This window comes from Colletotrichum godetiae (assembly GCF_030913485.1).
Source record: "Colletotrichum godetiae strain CBS 193.32 chromosome Unknown BDP55scaffold_56, whole genome shotgun sequence".
NCBI classification, from domain to species: domain Eukaryota; kingdom Fungi; phylum Ascomycota; class Sordariomycetes; order Glomerellales; family Glomerellaceae; genus Colletotrichum; species Colletotrichum godetiae.
The window spans coordinates 186,099-201,455 of NW_026851304.1; the positions used below are offsets into that span (position 1 = coordinate 186,099).

Below are 15,357 nucleotides of genomic sequence, written 5' to 3' on the forward strand. Positions count from 1 at the left end.
TCACGCCCATCGCGCGGCAGCGGGGCGCAGAGCGCAGCCCTGTTAGAAAAGAGTAGTCCCGTCCCACACAACAGGGGTTACGGGCGCTAATGACAGGTAGCCACCGCGGCCCGTTCCATAGCTCGTTCGAGAACAACGACGTGGTTGAAACTCCGACAGCAATCGTCGAAAGAAGTACATACATACATACATTAGTTTCTGATAGACTCAACCTTTGCCCCATGGTCCAAACTTTTTAGTCTCCGATTGCAGCTCGTAGGATGGGCTCTGCGATTCCAAGATACGTGTCTTCGTCTCCTCCACCACTTTCTGCCGCCACACTCCGTCAAGCCGCCGCCACAATGCCTCCCTCAAGTGGGGCAGATACTTCACGTCGTCGATGCAGTAAATTTTGATGGGTGCAGACATCGGTCGCGAGTTGAAGACTTCGTATGATCCTCCTCTGCTAGGATGGAACAGTTTGAGCCCGGCTTCTTTGCCGACTTTCCAGCGAGCCTTCTCCTCAGACGACAGAGGTGCGTACAATCCGATACACTTATCCAATCCATTCAGATATCGCCGTTGCCCGCGCGGGCGAGCTGCGTTCTCCATCAGCTGCACGTCTTCGATGCCGCTGAGATTCACTTGGAAGTGATGAAACAGGGCGTCAGAATCATTGCGCACATCAAAAAAAGAAACTTTGATGATGTCGGGAGACTCAAGAATCTGTTTGAAGGTTGTTCCTCCGACCGCAGTCGAGAATGCTGTAGACTGCATGGTGTGGATGTCGACGAGGTAGACGTGACTTCGGAACAGAAAAAAGATGGTAATAAGTGAAATGGAGCCATTGCGAGAGAGACTCACGCCTTCCAGGTCTAAAAAGAGCGACGGCAGACCGATCGGAAGATTTTGTATCGACGTGAGTAGACTGGACATCGATTCTGCCGAGTCAACTAAGCTGTAACATATATCGCCAGCAGACATTGTGATGAAGAATGGCAGCGGCGCTCGACCACGAAGGCCGGCTTGAGCGACTCTCGAGCGTCTTCATATGTCGTCCATGGCCTCCTTTTTCCATGGTTGACGACTATGCTGCTGATGCCGAGGCAGCCTTTCATCGAATCCGTGTAGAGCTGGCTGCGGTAGCGTGGAACTTGAGCATTGCTCCCTTCGTTTGAGGGTGTCAAGCAGGCGATGCAGCGTTACCCCTGCCAACACATGTGACTACATAAAGCCCACGCCGCCGATGAGATGAGGCCGGCACCCCGTACCATACATACCGTCCTGTTCTTCATAGGATCGCGTGGATCTGTGCCCGTGATACTCCCTTGCTCTCGTCCTCCATTTCTATTCGTGAGCAATTCATCGATCCCGCCATCCCTGTGGTATTTGGTCGTTGACACTGTTGGCTTCGGCCGTTAGGTGCAGGGTGACTGTATGGAACCGAATAAGTTATCGAGGAAGACGTTTGACACTCGATCAGAGTGGCATAAACCGCATGATCCTTCTCTACATTACTATCGTGAGAGGAATCCCTGCTCGTGTTCGACTTTCGCTCGGCTCTGTCGCTCATGTGATGTCTCGACCGTTCTACCTGATCGCTTCGCTGTTGATGCTGTTAGCAGACGTCGACACGACGCGCCATCCGTTCACATGTCCCCATCTCTTCGTGGCTCGCTGATGATCATGGAGTGGTGGGCACCGATGCCCCATCGGTTGTCATCCCACCACAAGCGCAGCGGCCAGTCACCTCATGGACCACATTTAGGGCGTGGGTCATGAAGCAAGAGCTGCACCAATAGTGATGCGAGGCCGCGTCTCCAACGGGCATGTTCCGACAGCTCGGTGCAGGAAGACCAGACCTGGTTAGAGCGGATTTGGCAGGGTTAGCCATCCGGCTACCCTGCTTATGTTTGCTTGGCTACGTAAGTACACGTCGGCGAAAGAGAGCAATGCCCACACACAGCTCCTTGGAGGAAAAAAGTGAAGCTAGAACTGATTAGACCAGGATCAGCTAGTTCGTTCGCTAGCATCTTAGCCCCATGCCCTAACACTACATGCCACGCACCTACGGTGTCTGTCTCCCGTACTTATCTCAGGACTATTCAATAAATTCCCTGCCTGACACGAATATAAAGTATTCATTCCTGGTACTAGTTACCATCTTAAACTAAGCTCTGTCCTTTCGCGCGAAGATCGTACTCACGAGACAAGACGTCAAGCAGGGCGAAGGCGCCCAATTTGACATCCTTCTTAGACGGCGGGAGCCAAGCCAACCCCTGTCGAGGGTTTACGAGAGTTCACCGTTCGATGCTGCTTCAGGGCAAAGCCCGCGGCAGGCATCACAGCCCGAAGCTTGCCATTCGATCGAGACGTCACATCCCAAGCAGAGTCTTTGGCAAAGCAGAAGCGAGCAACCGATACGTCGCTTTACGCCATCCAGTGCCGCACTGGCTGGGCGCAATTACAGCCTCATGTTGAACGGTCCATCGGGTTTGCTGCCTCCGACGATCGTCGAATCTGCGCCCGCCACCTCGCGACCTACTGCTGCAAATGACAGCCCAGAGTAACCTGGCAGGTCAACGTTGTGCTACGACTCGGTATCTGATCTTGGTTGGTTAGGCGGGAATGACAATCTAATAGTTATCCGTGAGCTCAAGATGGGAACGGGGTCTTCACCTAATGAGCCTAGTCCTGCTGACGCGGCTGACATTCCCTCATGCATCGGACACAGTCGTCGCACGGGTTCAGAGGCGCCGCGATTCCATAGTCACCCTCACAACCAAGATGATATCGACACGTTCAATTGCGCATGTCCGGATAAACTCACCACCTACAAGAAGCTGACAAGCGAAGATCGCCGGATTGAGCTTTGTCGTACATTTGATGAGCGTAGATTCGATGCCATGATCTACGGCCAACCTGATGCACCCAAATGTGGACGTGATGATGCGGCAAAGCCGCTCCACAACGTGACGAAGCGCACATGACTCTAGTATGTACATACAATAATGCAGAGCTGTCTGCAACGAATTGTTCCGTCAACGTATATGGCTGCTATGTACTTATTGGAGGGAGCATGTCAGCTTGAGCTGGCTGCGCGAGGTGCCAGATGTGGCCGAGGCAAAGCGGGTTCTATGTTCCCGCTGGAGCATACTTGGTTCGAAGGCTACAAACAGCCGCAGGGCGATGTGCCGAGCCGGGACCGAGTGCGACTTGCTTCGCGTGGGCGAGCGCATAATGGCGCGCAATGTGAACCCTGGCTGAGGGGCACCGTCCGCGCAGGGAGACCTGGCAGGGTGTCTCCTGCCCAACATAAACCACCCAAGCGGTCCTTCCCGCGGCTTACTAGATGTACAGGCACCTGGAGAAAAGCGGGCTGCCAGGCACATCACAAGCCGGTGCACGCTCTGCACAGTGCGTCCCGCACCATCAGATGGCGAGAGCGCAAGGCAACAGCGCAGTGGGTCCCATCCGTTCAGGTTCCCGAGGGGCGGGACTACTCAGAGGCCTCTTTTGCTTGCACAGCACAAGCGGGGAGTCTGGTCGACCAAATATGGAAGAACCGATGAGTGCGGGGAGACAGGCGCGGGGCTGTGGAGCGCCGCAGTCACCAATCGTACAACAAACCGTAATACAGCTATTTGCAAAATCGGTGTCCTCTTCACCAACACTCTTTAGATAATTCAGGCGCACGGGCACAGTTCGTATTGGCCGTTACGTACTCTACAGGTGCCTTTGTACTGTTCGGCTACGCTACTGCAACTCGGAATTATCACCTGATTATACACATGGTTTCTGACAGATATCAGAATGGCGGCTGACAAATGGGCATATGGGTGTTCAAAAGAGCGTATATTGTTGCTTAGCGAATAAGCTGACACCGCTAAAATGCGTCCTATTCATCTAAGGAAAGATAGCACAGCCGAACCGTTTAAGAAATACCGGCCAGGCTAATTCAATATGAGGAAGTCATGGCGTAAACGAGGGGCCATGACTCCGGAGTAGCCGACCAAGGTCTGACAGTTCGTCAGACCTTGACATTGCATGATCGAGTCGTGCATCCAACCCATCCATGCTCGATCCCCTATTGCAATGCGGAATATAGGCATTATGGCTGTGAATCCCTTCTCTGTTCCATGTTTTAGGTTAGAGACGTAACAACAACGCCACGCTCGCTTCGTAGGCAATAGACCAATATGCCCAATTGCTGGCCGCCTGACACAGTTTCCAAGGCTGGTGCCCAGGTTACCTGTACACGATAAGTTCAAAAGCCATCCGCTTGTTAGAGGCGCAGCACATACCAGACCAAGGTGGCAGCTAGAGCGAAAAACAAAAGAATTACAAGTTGTGCACCGCCTGGCCTTAAACTAGCACCTTCAAGTACTTGGGTTTCTTCTTCAGCCTCCTCCGAATACGCGCTGCCCAAGTCTTGCTCTTCTTGGTCTCGGAGGGCGAGCAGTTGCGGCAATTGCGCATCCCAATCACAATAATCTAGCCACTTCGCCCGACGTATTATCGCCCTCCTCCGTATCTTCGACTGAACCCCGAGTCCGAGGAAAAGTTCTTCGGAATCAGGCGTTATCGGCTGGCGGTCCCTGTAGGCTAGCTCGAAGGTATATTGCGTTAGGTGCGCGAGTGTTATGATGAGTACGTGTTCTTCAGCCATGGCGTAATCGGGAAAGAATCGGCCAAGCATACGTCGTTCCTCGGGCTTTACAAGTCCGAGCAAGGCGAAAACCCTATCTCTAGTTTCCTTGCATTTGGCACGGTGGTGGGCGACGACGAGGTCGTATAGCGGTTGCATTAGTTCCGGATACCGATCAATCGTACGGCTCATAACGAGTGGCAAGGCAGGATATGACCCTGCCTTACTCCCTCCAGGATCGAGGTCGTCCGATTGGGGAAACTCGTTGACATCTGCCTCTGTGCATAGGATACGCTGGAAGTCGAACCATGTTATTCGGTTATTACTACAATAGAGCTCGATTTCTAAACCGAGCAGGCATTCCTGAATAACCCAGAAGCGAGTCCAGTACGGGCGACCCGCGAGCTCGAGCATGGATTCTCGCCAGTCGAATCCGTCGCTGTCTAGCGTCTTGATAGGAGCGAGAGTATTTCGGGGTAGGCCCTTTGGTAGAGGTATCAAACCGAGCCAAACAGAGACGCAGGTAGCACTCCTGTATGTATGATCCATGCAGCGGACTTGTGAATTACGCTCTGCATCGTTGGCTTGGTTGATGCAAATCGCGTCAACCCAGAGGTACTCCCACTCGGTATGCCGTGAAGCAAGGCCCAAGTAATACAGACAAGACCATAGATTTGGTCTGACTGGGAAAGGTTGACCATCTAGGAAGATTGTCTCGGAAGGGCTGCCGTCCCCCCAGGTGTATGAGACGGCTGTGTACTTATAGCTATTTACCGCTGCGCGACGCACAGTGATGACTGAAAAGTGAAGGTTGTCGTGAGACAATGAGACTGGTCGGAGTAGTCGGAGGTGGTCCGAGTCGAGAGAATCGCGGTATGCCATTGGAGACAGAAGTGACAAAGATCGGAGTCTGTTGAGGGAGTATCTAGAGATAAGAGGAATGGATTCACAACGTCGTTGCTAGTGGAGTCGACCGAATTGCTATGAATTAACGATTCTGACGACGAGAGCGACTCGGGACAGACGGGGTGCACAGCAGGGCATTGCCCCCTTACTGGCATACTATTCGCTGGGCCTGTCGACAAGGCGGCCATTGCCTTGATACCCCGCAGCATCATTATCAGTGGTGAGCAGGATATCATTGGAACTGGCGTGGAATCCACTCTACGAATACAATAGATTCGGGACTATGCTTCGGATTCTCCCCGGAACATAAGGTATTGGTTGGGGTACTGTATCAAAGTGTGGACATACTATGGTATTTACTTTGTGAGGTATTGTCCTGCTCCTGATTTCCTCAAGGACTTTGGACAAACGGGACACCGATTTCGCGAATACGGATAGTGGATCACCATATCCAGGCAAGCAGACTCTCGCGCTCACGCACTCAACCCGCGCGTCTATTCCTATCAACCGCGTCGGAAATGCCCAGCGTTCTTTCACCTCGTGACAGAGCCCACGGCGAGCCATACTCCCACGCAACTATGCGAGCCACATCTACGCGCTCTGCCTAGCCATCACCGTCCTCCCCCCATCTCTTGTGAGCCGAGAGCGTACTTGTATGGTAGTCGGCTCACTCGCGTTCCGGCAAAAGCCACCAGCGGCCCCCCCCCGCGTCCCGAGACCTCCCGATCAGTGCACTGGGTGCGAATACGAGTCCGTGTCCTGTATGTAAAGCCGTGATCCTAGGGAACAAGTCCGTCACGGCGCGTGCCTGCCCAGGTGTAGCTGAATTCGCCTCGTCCACCGGAGTGGCGTCCTCGTTCGCGAGATGACGGCGGAGGGTCCGCAGCCAATCGGGCGACGAAAAACGGTGGACGATCGTCACGGTGCACAAGTCCAAAAGCTTCGGCGATATTGTAGGTTCCTGCGTCGATATGAACATCCGAACTCCGAGGTGTCGCTGGAGGCGGACAGTCTGCAACAGCGACTCCGTAAGCACCTGGCTTTCTCCTGACTGCCCGAGGTACTTGTGCGCCTCGTCCAGCGCCACAACGCGACCAACGTCCGACTTCTGCTCCAAGAAGAGAGATAGGCAGATGTTGAAGAGCAGACATGCCATTTCGGCCGGGATGCAGGGACAAGAGAGATCGATAATAGTAAGCTGCCCGGCCTTGGTGATGCGTCAGCCATTGCAAAGACAGCGCTCGGACGATGCCATCGTACCTTTGGCGCCCAGTAGATCTCCTCATCGGATCGGGCTTTTCCTTTGATCATGAAACTTTCCAGTGTCTCGAGACGCTGCTGCAAAGGGCCTTGCTGCCCCTGTGAAAACTTCTCCCGCGCGAGTGCTTGTTTGAACTTAGCGTAGTCGAATTGCGAGCCCTTCTCCTGCTGCTCGAGTCGCATATCTCGAAGTATACGCTGCATGACGTATGAATAGAGTGGTTTGGTACCTTCCTGAAATGCCATGAGGTCTAGCATTCTGCTGGTATTGAGATCGGATCCACTGATTCTGAGGGGTTTGACGTCGACTTGAGGAATACCGCTATAAATCTTCTAAAATCCAATGACCTGCGTCAGCCGCCATGCATCAGACGTAGTCGTACTTTGAGATCCCGTCATTACCTTTACGGTGCGGAAGCTCGTCGGCGCACAGAGAACGCGAGCCGATACCTTGGCATGGGAGGCAAGGAAAGCCGCCTCGCATGGGAGACCGCCATCGTCGGACGCGAATGTGTCGTAGTGAAAGACGATACCGGCAAGTGGATGAGCCAATCTTCCCAAATCGCTAGGTATCAGGCAATTCTCCAGAAGGCATGCCAGGGTATTGCTCTTTCCTGAACCCTGACTCCCGCAGATGAAGATGCTAGATGGACAGCTCACATTGTAGAAGATGCGCGACTCCTTTGATGGCCGGCCATTCTCCGACAGTACTCCACCCAGAAGGCCAAACTGCAGAGAGGGCGACCGTTGGAGCGTCGGTACAAGGAGCAGAGGGCTTGAATCGATCTCGTTCTTCTCTTGGCCGGGGGTGAGGCCGAGAAACTGCATGTGGAGCTTTGCAGCCTGGCCATTGAGGTCAATAGGACTGTATATCTCTAGTTCATCGAGCGGCTTCTCCAGTTTCACGTTGGTTGACACCTGAGAATATTCGGCCACGACAGTTTTCTGAATAGGAACGACGTCAGCGGCGCCTGTTTGGAGCGTTTTCTCGGCACAGAACCTTTCGATGACCGGTATCTTTTTGGTGTTGGTGTAAGGCCACTTCTGATAGAGAAGAGCGGCCGCAAGTGTGACACTCAAATTCTGGGGTGGTATGGCGTGTTGCCTGGACATGTTGGTTGCGATTTGTTTGCGAGTCGAAAACTCTTGTGCAGGTGCCGCATTTGAAGGCCATGGCGAAATGGCGGTGCAATCGATAAAGCGTCGGTAGTTTGTAATGCAGGCTGATTCGAAACCAGCCACAGTAATCTAGGCGAGCAACGTTTGTAGCATCTGAAAATACCTAGTGTTGTCAGGAAGTGGGATGCGTTTAAATCCACCTAATAGCGTGACGTGTTTGTTGTACTGTACTGTACCACGCGAGACAAACCCTCGAGTTAAATCATGGTCGGCCTCCAGCAGCTGATACTTGCGCTTCTCAACAGAGTTAAGGCTCCACATATTCTCATCTACACCGCTTCCTATCCCGCATTTCCTTGGGGCTGTTGACTTGCTTACGCCTCGACATGAGATCTGGTTGTCCACTTAGAGTCAGAGAGCGATGGGCAGCAACTGACGCAGTGCCATTCCTTAGTATCAGTTTGAATGAGCCACAGTAGATCTGCGTTCTGCACGTCACGCCAACAGTCTGCGATGACACCGAGGCAGTTGCAATCATCTGAACGTAGGAATAGGATTGTAGAGTGGAAGAGTGTCACGTAACGGGGATCAGAACCGCAACCCACGAACGGCCCGTTACGTGCTATATCACGTGTTTTCACTTACATCTCGTATACAGATCTTTTTCTTTTGTCTATTTCCACTTTGATAGATTAAGCCACTTTACCACATTCCGTATGCCCGTTGCTGCGTGCCATTACTCGTGACAAAGAGTGAGATCCACGTAGCTTTTCTTTGGGAGCCAAAACCCGGTGCCGACCGTACCAAGCGTAGCGCTTCGTTTGATGTTGTGGTGCTTCATCTTTCCAAACCTGGAATCCTTTCGCCCTCCAGGAGGAAGAGCTTCTGGTTATATATGCCCCGCAATGACCTTGGTATAAGCAACACGCAGATTCTTCCCTCCTCTGACATAATCACACGTTGTACTTGGCCTTTGATCCGACTTCATCTCAATACCTCTCCTATGGAAGCCGTTTATTCCTGAGTATTATTCAGAGGCGATTCAAGTAGAATCGGCCATACAGACTACAAACTGTGATCCGAGCTTTGGAGCAATATCGGTTGGAGTTGGGACGGCGTGATGATTGGTCGGTGCTTCCCATTAACTGGAGACTCGGGGTTGGGGTTACATGGGTAGTTACCAGGGTTAAGCTACGAGAAAGGGGTGCTAATAAGGCAATTAAAGAATGATAGATGGGAAGATCACTTTGCACTGCTTGTTTACTACCAGAAAGTAGGAAGCGGTATTGAATGGCTATGGATAGCTTCGTCGAGATCAACGAGAAGCATCGCATGCTCATCTGTCGGAAATGCAAGGCAGCTATCCGGCCCGGCAGCAGCATTGAGTCGCACTTCCGCCACGAGCATCAGCTGAAAGGAGAGGTTCTTAGGGACATCAAGGACTACTACAGTTGCTCGGATCTGGCTGATCCAAAGGTTGACGCTCTGCCCGGCGATGGTGGTTCGGCCATTGAACAGCTTGACGTTCTGCGGGGGTATCGTTGCTCCGCATGCCGCTATCTCACCACGGCAAGAGACAACATCACACGCCACTGGCGGGAGGCCGGGCACACGGCGACTGGGCCGAAGTCAACAGAGGTCCGGTTGCAGACGTGGATGCGCGGGAAGTACGCACGATACTGGATGGTCGGCAACGACGAGGCCGAGGCAGGACCCGATTCGGGCAACAGCGGCGGGAAGGATGCCATGGAGCTGATGATGGCCCAGTGCACGGCCGAACTGAACGCCGAGGATGCCGAGCGGCTGAGGGTGGGGGACTTGAAGGAAGACATAGACCGGGACTCGTCGTGGGTGAAGAGGTTACAATGGGTCAAGCATTTCGGGTCTCGCGACCTTCTCGCGATCTACGACGCTGCCGAGTGGATACGGGCCAAGAGTACGGCGTCGGGACAAGGCTGGGAACGGGACGAAGAGGCCGCGCGAGAGCGATCAGTCTTGCTACGTCTCGGGGAGAGCTTCGATCGCGAGGTGGAACGGTGCAGCTGGCAACTGGACAGCGTACCGGCCGAGACGCTCCAGTGGCTCGCCAGCATCGTGAGCACCAGTCCCAGCGGGATGCCGTTCGGGCTCAAGGGCAAGGAGGCGTCCATGACCAAGTACCGGTCGGTGGGGCATCGGTATCTGGGCTTCTGCTGGCGGGCGCACCGGATCGGAAGAGACGAGGCGCTGGATAGGAAGCGGTGTAGATGAGAATATGTGGAGCCTTAACTCTGTTGAGAAGCGCAAGTATCAGCTGCTGGAGGCCGACCATGATTTAACTCGAGGGTTTGTCTCGCGTGGTACAGTACAGTACAACAAACACGTCACGCTATTAGGTGGATTTAAACGCATCCCACTTCCTGACAACACTAGGTATTTTCAGATGCTACAAACGTTGCTCGCCTAGATTACTGTGGCTGGTTTCGAATCAGCCTGCATTACAAACTACCGACGCTTTATCGATTGCACCGCCATTTCGCCATGGCCTTCAAATGCGGCACCTGCACAAGAGTTTTCGACTCGCAAACAAATCGCAACCAACATGTCCAGGCAACACGCCATACCACCCCAGAATTTGAGTGTCACACTTGCGGCCGCTCTTCTCTATCAGAAGTGGCCTTACACCAACACCAAAAAGATACCGGTCATCGAAAGGTTCTGTGCCGAGAAAACGCTCCAAACAGGCGCCGCTGACGTCGTTCCTATTCAGAAAACTGTCGTGGCCGAATATTCTCAGGTGTCAACCAACGTGAAACTGGAGAAGCCGCTCGATGAACTAGAGATATACAGTCCTATTGACCTCAATGGCCAGGCTGCAAAGCTCCACATGCAGTTTCTCGGCCTCACCCCCGGCCAAGAGAAGAACGAGATCGATTCAAGCCCTCTGCTCCTTGTACCGACGCTCCAACGGTCGCCCTCTCTGCAGTTTGGCCTTCTGGGTGGAGTACTGTCGGAGAATGGCCGGCCATCAAAGGAGTCGCGCATCTTCTACAATGTGAGCTGTCCATCTAGCATCTTCATCTGCGGGAGTCAGGGTTCAGGAAAGAGCAATACCCTGGCATGCCTTCTGGAGAATTGCCTGATACCTAGCGATTTGGGAAGATTGGCTCATCCACTTGCCGGTATCGTCTTTCACTACGACACATTCGCGTCCGACGATGGCGGTCTCCCATGCGAGGCGGCTTTCCTTGCCTCCCATGCCAAGGTATCGGCTCGCGTTCTCTGTGCGCCGACGAGCTTCCGCACCGTAAAGGTAATGACGGGATCTCAAAGTACGACTACGTCTGATGCATGGCGGCTGACGCAGGTCATTGGATTTTAGAAGATTTATAGCGGTATTCCTCAAGTCGACGTCAAACCCCTCAGAATCAGTGGATCCGATCTCAATACCAGCAGAATGCTAGACCTCATGGCATTTCAGGAAGGTACCAAACCACTCTATTCATACGTCATGCAGCGTATACTTCGAGATATGCGACTCGAGCAGCAGGAGAAGGGCTCGCAATTCGACTACGCTAAGTTCAAACAAGCACTCGCGCGGGAGAAGTTTTCACAGGGGCAGCAAGGCCCTTTGCAGCAGCGTCTCGAGACACTGGAAAGTTTCATGATCAAAGGAAAAGCCCGATCCGATGAGGAGATCTACTGGGCGCCAAAGGTACGATGGCATCGTCCGAGCGCTGTCTTTGCAATGGCTGACGCATCACCAAGGCCGGGCAGCTTACTATTATCGATCTCTCTTGTCCCTGCATCCCGGCCGAAATGGCATGTCTGCTCTTCAACATCTGCCTATCTCTCTTCTTGGAGCAGAAGTCGGACGTTGGTCGCGTTGTGGCGCTGGACGAGGCGCACAAGTACCTCGGGCAGTCAGGAGAAAGCCAGGTGCTTACGGAGTCGCTGTTGCAGACTGTCCGCCTCCAGCGACACCTCGGAGTTCGGATGTTCATATCGACGCAGGAACCTACAATATCGCCGAAGCTTTTGGACTTGTGCACCGTGACGATCGTCCACCGTTTTTCGTCGCCCGATTGGCTGCGGACCCTCCGCCGTCATCTCGCGAACGAGGACGCCACTCCGGTGGACGAGGCGAATTCAGCTACACCTGGGCAGGCACGCGCCGTGACGGACTTGTTCCCTAGGATCACGGCTTTACATACAGGACACGGACTCGTATTCGCACCCAGTGCACTGATCGGGAGGTCTCGGGACGCGGGGGGGGGCCGCTGGTGGCTTTTGCCGGAACGCGAGTGAGCCGACTACCATACAAGTACGCTCTCGGCTCACAAGAGATGGGGGGAGGACGGTGATGGCTAGGCAGAGCGCGTAGATGTGGCTCGCATAGTTGCGTGGGAGTATGGCTCGCCGTGGGCTCTGTCACGAGGTGAAAGAACGCTGGGCATTTCCGACGCGGTTGATAGGAATAGACGCGCGGGTTGAGTGCGTGAGCGCGAGAGTCTGCTTGCCTGGATATGGTGATCCACTATCCGTATTCGCGAAATCGGTGTCCCGTTTGTCCAAAGTCCTTGAGGAAATCAGGAGCAGGACAATACCTCACAAAGTAAATACCATAGTATGTCCACACTTTGATACAGTACCCCAACCAATACCTTATGTTCCGGGGAGAATCCGAAGCATAGTCCCGAATCTATTGTATTCGTAGAGTGGATTCCACGCCAGTTCCAATGATATCCTGCTCACCACTGATAATGATGCTGCGGGGTATCAAGGCAATGGCCGCCTTGTCGACAGGCCCAGCGAATAGTATGCCAGTAAGGGGGCAATGCCCTGCTGTGCACCCCGTCTGTCCCGAGTCGCTCTCGTCGTCAGAATCGTTAATTCATAGCAATTCGGTCGACTCCACTAGCAACGACGTTGTGAATCCATTCCTCTTATCTCTAGATACTCCCTCAACAGACTCCGATCTTTGTCACTTCTGTCTCCAATGGCATACCGCGATTCTCTCGACTCGGACCACCTCCGACTACTCCGACCAGTCTCATTGTCTCACGACAACCTTCACTTTTCAGTCATCACTGTGCGTCGCGCAGCGGTAAATAGCTATAAGTACACAGCCGTCTCATACACCTGGGGGGACGGCAGCCCTTCCGAGACAATCTTCCTAGATGGTCAACCTTTCCCAGTCAGACCAAATCTATGGTCTTGTCTGTATTACTTGGGCCTTGCTTCACGGCATACCGAGTGGGAGTACCTCTGGGTTGACGCGATTTGCATCAACCAAGCCAACGATGCAGAGCGTAATTCACAAGTCCGCTGCATGGATCATACATACAGGAGTGCTACCTGCGTCTCTGTTTGGCTCGGTTTGATACCTCTACCAAAGGGCCTACCCCGAAATACTCTCGCTCCTATCAAGACGCTAGACAGCGACGGATTCGACTGGCGAGAATCCATGCTCGAGCTCGCGGGTCGCCCGTACTGGACTCGCTTCTGGGTTATTCAGGAATGCCTGCTCGGTTTAGAAATCGAGCTCTATTGTAGTAATAACCGAATAACATGGTTCGACTTCCAGCGTATCCTATGCACAGAGGCAGATGTCAACGAGTTTCCCCAATCGGACGACCTCGATCCTGGAGGGAGTAAGGCAGGGTCATATCCTGCCTTGCCACTCGTTATGAGCCGTACGATTGATCGGTATCCGGAACTAATGCAACCGCTATACGACCTCGTCGTCGCCCACCACCGTGCCAAATGCAAGGAAACTAGAGATAGGGTTTTCGCCTTGCTCGGACTTGTAAAGCCCGAGGAACGACGTATGCTTGGCCGATTCTTTCCCGATTACGCCATGGCTGAAGAACACGTACTCATCATAACACTCGCGCACCTAACGCAATATACCTTCGAGCTAGCCTACAGGGACCGCCAGCCGATAACGCCTGATTCCGAAGAACTTTTCCTCGGACTCGGGGTTCAGTCGAAGATACGGAGGAGGGCGATAATACGTCGGGCGAAGTGGCTAGATTATTGTGATTGGGATGCGCAATTGCCGCAACTGCTCGCCCTCCGAGACCAAGAAGAGCAAGACTTGGGCAGCGCGTATTCGGAGGAGGCTGAAGAAGAAACCCAAGTACTTGAAGGTGCTAGTTTAAGGCCAGGCGGTGCACAACTTGTAATTCTTTTGTTTTTCGCTCTAGCTGCCACCTTGGTCTGGTATGTGCTGCGCCTCTAACAAGCGGATGGCTTTTGAACTTATCGTGTACAGGTAACCTGGGCACCAGCCTTGGAAACTGTGTCAGGCGGCCAGCAATTGGGCATATTGGTCTATTGCCTACGAAGCGAGCGTGGCGTTGTTGTTACGTCTCTAACCTAAAACATGGAACAGAGAAGGGATTCACAGCCATAATGCCTATATTCCGCATTGCAATAGGGGATCGAGCATGGATGGGTTGGATGCACGACTCGATCATGCAATGTCAAGGTCTGACGAACTGTCAGACCTTGGTCGGCTACTCCGGAGTCATGGCCCCTCGTTTACGCCATGACTTCCTCATATTGAATTAGCCTGGCCGGTATTTCTTAAACGGTTCGGCTGTGCTATCTTTCCTTAGATGAATAGGACGCATTTTAGCGGTGTCAGCTTATTCGCTAAGCAACAATATACGCTCTTTTGAACACCCATATGCCCATTTGTCAGCCGCCATTCTGATATCTGTCAGAAACCATGTGTATAATCAGGTGATAATTCCGAGTTGCAGTAGCGTAGCCGAACAGTACAAAGGCACCTGTAGAGTACGTAACGGCCAATACGAACTGTGCCCGTGCGCCTGAATTATCTAAAGAGTGTTGGTGAAGAGGACACCGATTTTGCAAATAGCTGTATTACGGTTTGTTGTACGATTGGTGACTGCGGCGCTCCACAGCCCCGCGCCTGTCTCCCCGCACTCATCGGTTCTTCCATATTTGGTCGACCAGACTCCCCGCTTGTGCTGTGCAAGCAAAAGAGGCCTCTGACGCCCGAGACCGCACCAAATGTCTAGCTGAGATCGACGCGGGAATAGCAGTCGTTTGTAACATCGATGGCAACCCTTGGAACTGGGAGGGGGCTGGCAAGGACTTTCCGGCCGCGTGGAGGGGTTTCGTTGCGCACAACAAAGTCTCTCAAGAGGCCATCGACAGGTTGTCAGTACACGCGGTGGCGCCGCCTCCATCAAAAGAAGAGGCGCGGGTCGTCAAAGAAGTGGCATCCATTGATGCTATTGCCGTCTCCCAAGTGGCAGTAGCATTCAACAACTTCAGGCATGAAGCGCAGGACTCAACACATCAAGACTCACGGCCGTCTGTCCCTGAGATCCGACAACGGCGGCTTGCCTGGCTCGATCAATAAGACTGCTTGCAGATTTCGGCTGCTCAATAGAACATGGACTGTGGAACCGTGTACAAGACTCATCTGC

At 53.2% G+C, this 15,357-nt stretch overlaps 7 protein-coding genes across 7 annotated transcripts; 4 read left to right on the forward strand and 3 right to left on the reverse strand.

Moving 5' to 3' along the window:
- On the reverse strand, nt 1-1,189 carry BDP55DRAFT_332127 (ribonuclease H-like domain-containing protein). The gene has a single exon (XM_060566854.1). It carries the CDS (start codon nt 961-963, stop codon nt 208-210), a length of 756 nt encoding a protein of 251 aa, XP_060424577.1. The 5' UTR covers nt 964-1,189; the 3' UTR covers nt 1-207.
- Nucleotides 1,190-2,549: 1,360 nt separating this feature from the next.
- Nucleotides 2,550-3,065, forward strand: BDP55DRAFT_332136 (uncharacterized protein). The gene has a single exon (XM_060566856.1). It carries the CDS (start codon nt 2,640-2,642, stop codon nt 2,967-2,969), a length of 330 nt encoding a protein of 109 aa, XP_060424578.1. The 5' UTR covers nt 2,550-2,639; the 3' UTR covers nt 2,970-3,065.
- A 1,065-nt stretch (nt 3,066-4,130) lies between these two features.
- BDP55DRAFT_678567 (heterokaryon incompatibility protein-domain-containing protein) lies at nt 4,131-5,668 on the reverse strand. Its single transcript, XM_060576003.1, has 2 exons — nt 4,284-5,668; nt 4,131-4,231 (listed from the first exon to the last, which is right to left on the reverse strand). Exons 1-2 carry the CDS (start codon nt 5,507-5,509, stop codon nt 4,228-4,230), a joined length of 1,230 nt encoding a protein of 409 aa, XP_060424579.1. The 5' UTR covers nt 5,510-5,668; the 3' UTR covers nt 4,131-4,227.
- A 456-nt stretch (nt 5,669-6,124) lies between these two features.
- Nucleotides 6,125-7,621, reverse strand: BDP55DRAFT_697421 (uncharacterized protein; the record flags this gene model as incomplete). Its single annotated transcript, XM_060577680.1, has 4 exons — nt 6,125-6,203; nt 6,253-6,740; nt 6,794-7,126; nt 7,196-7,621. 4 exons carry the CDS (start codon nt 7,619-7,621, stop codon nt 6,125-6,127), a joined length of 1,326 nt encoding a protein of 441 aa, XP_060424580.1.
- A 1,587-nt stretch (nt 7,622-9,208) lies between these two features.
- On the forward strand, nt 9,209-9,841 carry BDP55DRAFT_536264 (uncharacterized protein; the record flags this gene model as incomplete). The annotated part of the gene is made up of 1 exon (XM_060567885.1): nt 9,209-9,841. A coding segment is annotated over one exon (633 nt), but the record flags the coding sequence as incomplete, so codon positions are not given.
- Nucleotides 9,842-10,778: 937 nt separating this feature from the next.
- BDP55DRAFT_697422 (uncharacterized protein) lies at nt 10,779-12,275 on the forward strand (the record flags this gene model as incomplete). The annotated part of the gene is made up of 4 exons (XM_060577681.1): nt 10,779-11,204; nt 11,274-11,606; nt 11,660-12,147; nt 12,197-12,275. The coding sequence occupies 4 exons, from the start codon at nt 10,779-10,781 to the stop codon at nt 12,273-12,275; spliced, it is 1,326 nt and encodes a 441-aa protein (XP_060424582.1).
- Nucleotides 12,276-12,731: 456 nt separating this feature from the next.
- On the forward strand, nt 12,732-14,269 carry BDP55DRAFT_678583 (heterokaryon incompatibility protein-domain-containing protein). Its single transcript, XM_060576004.1, has 2 exons — nt 12,732-14,116; nt 14,169-14,269. Exons 1-2 carry the CDS (start codon nt 12,891-12,893, stop codon nt 14,170-14,172), a joined length of 1,230 nt encoding a protein of 409 aa, XP_060424583.1. The 5' UTR covers nt 12,732-12,890; the 3' UTR covers nt 14,173-14,269.
- The last annotated feature ends 1,088 nt before the right edge of the window (nt 14,270-15,357 follow it).

Bases quoted from the DNA above. Each gene is read 5' to 3' on its own strand.
- BDP55DRAFT_332127 (XM_060566854.1), bottom strand. From the start codon at position 963: ATGTCTGCTGGCGATATATGTTACAGCTTAGTTGACTCGGCAGAATCG.
- BDP55DRAFT_332136 (XM_060566856.1), top strand. From the start codon at position 2,640: ATGGGAACGGGGTCTTCACCTAATGAGCCTAGTCCTGCTGACGCGGCT.
- BDP55DRAFT_678567 (XM_060576003.1), bottom strand. From the start codon at position 5,509: ATGGCATACCGCGATTCTCTCGACTCGGACCACCTCCGACTACTCCGA.
- BDP55DRAFT_678583 (XM_060576004.1), top strand. From the start codon at position 12,891: ATGGCATACCGCGATTCTCTCGACTCGGACCACCTCCGACTACTCCGA.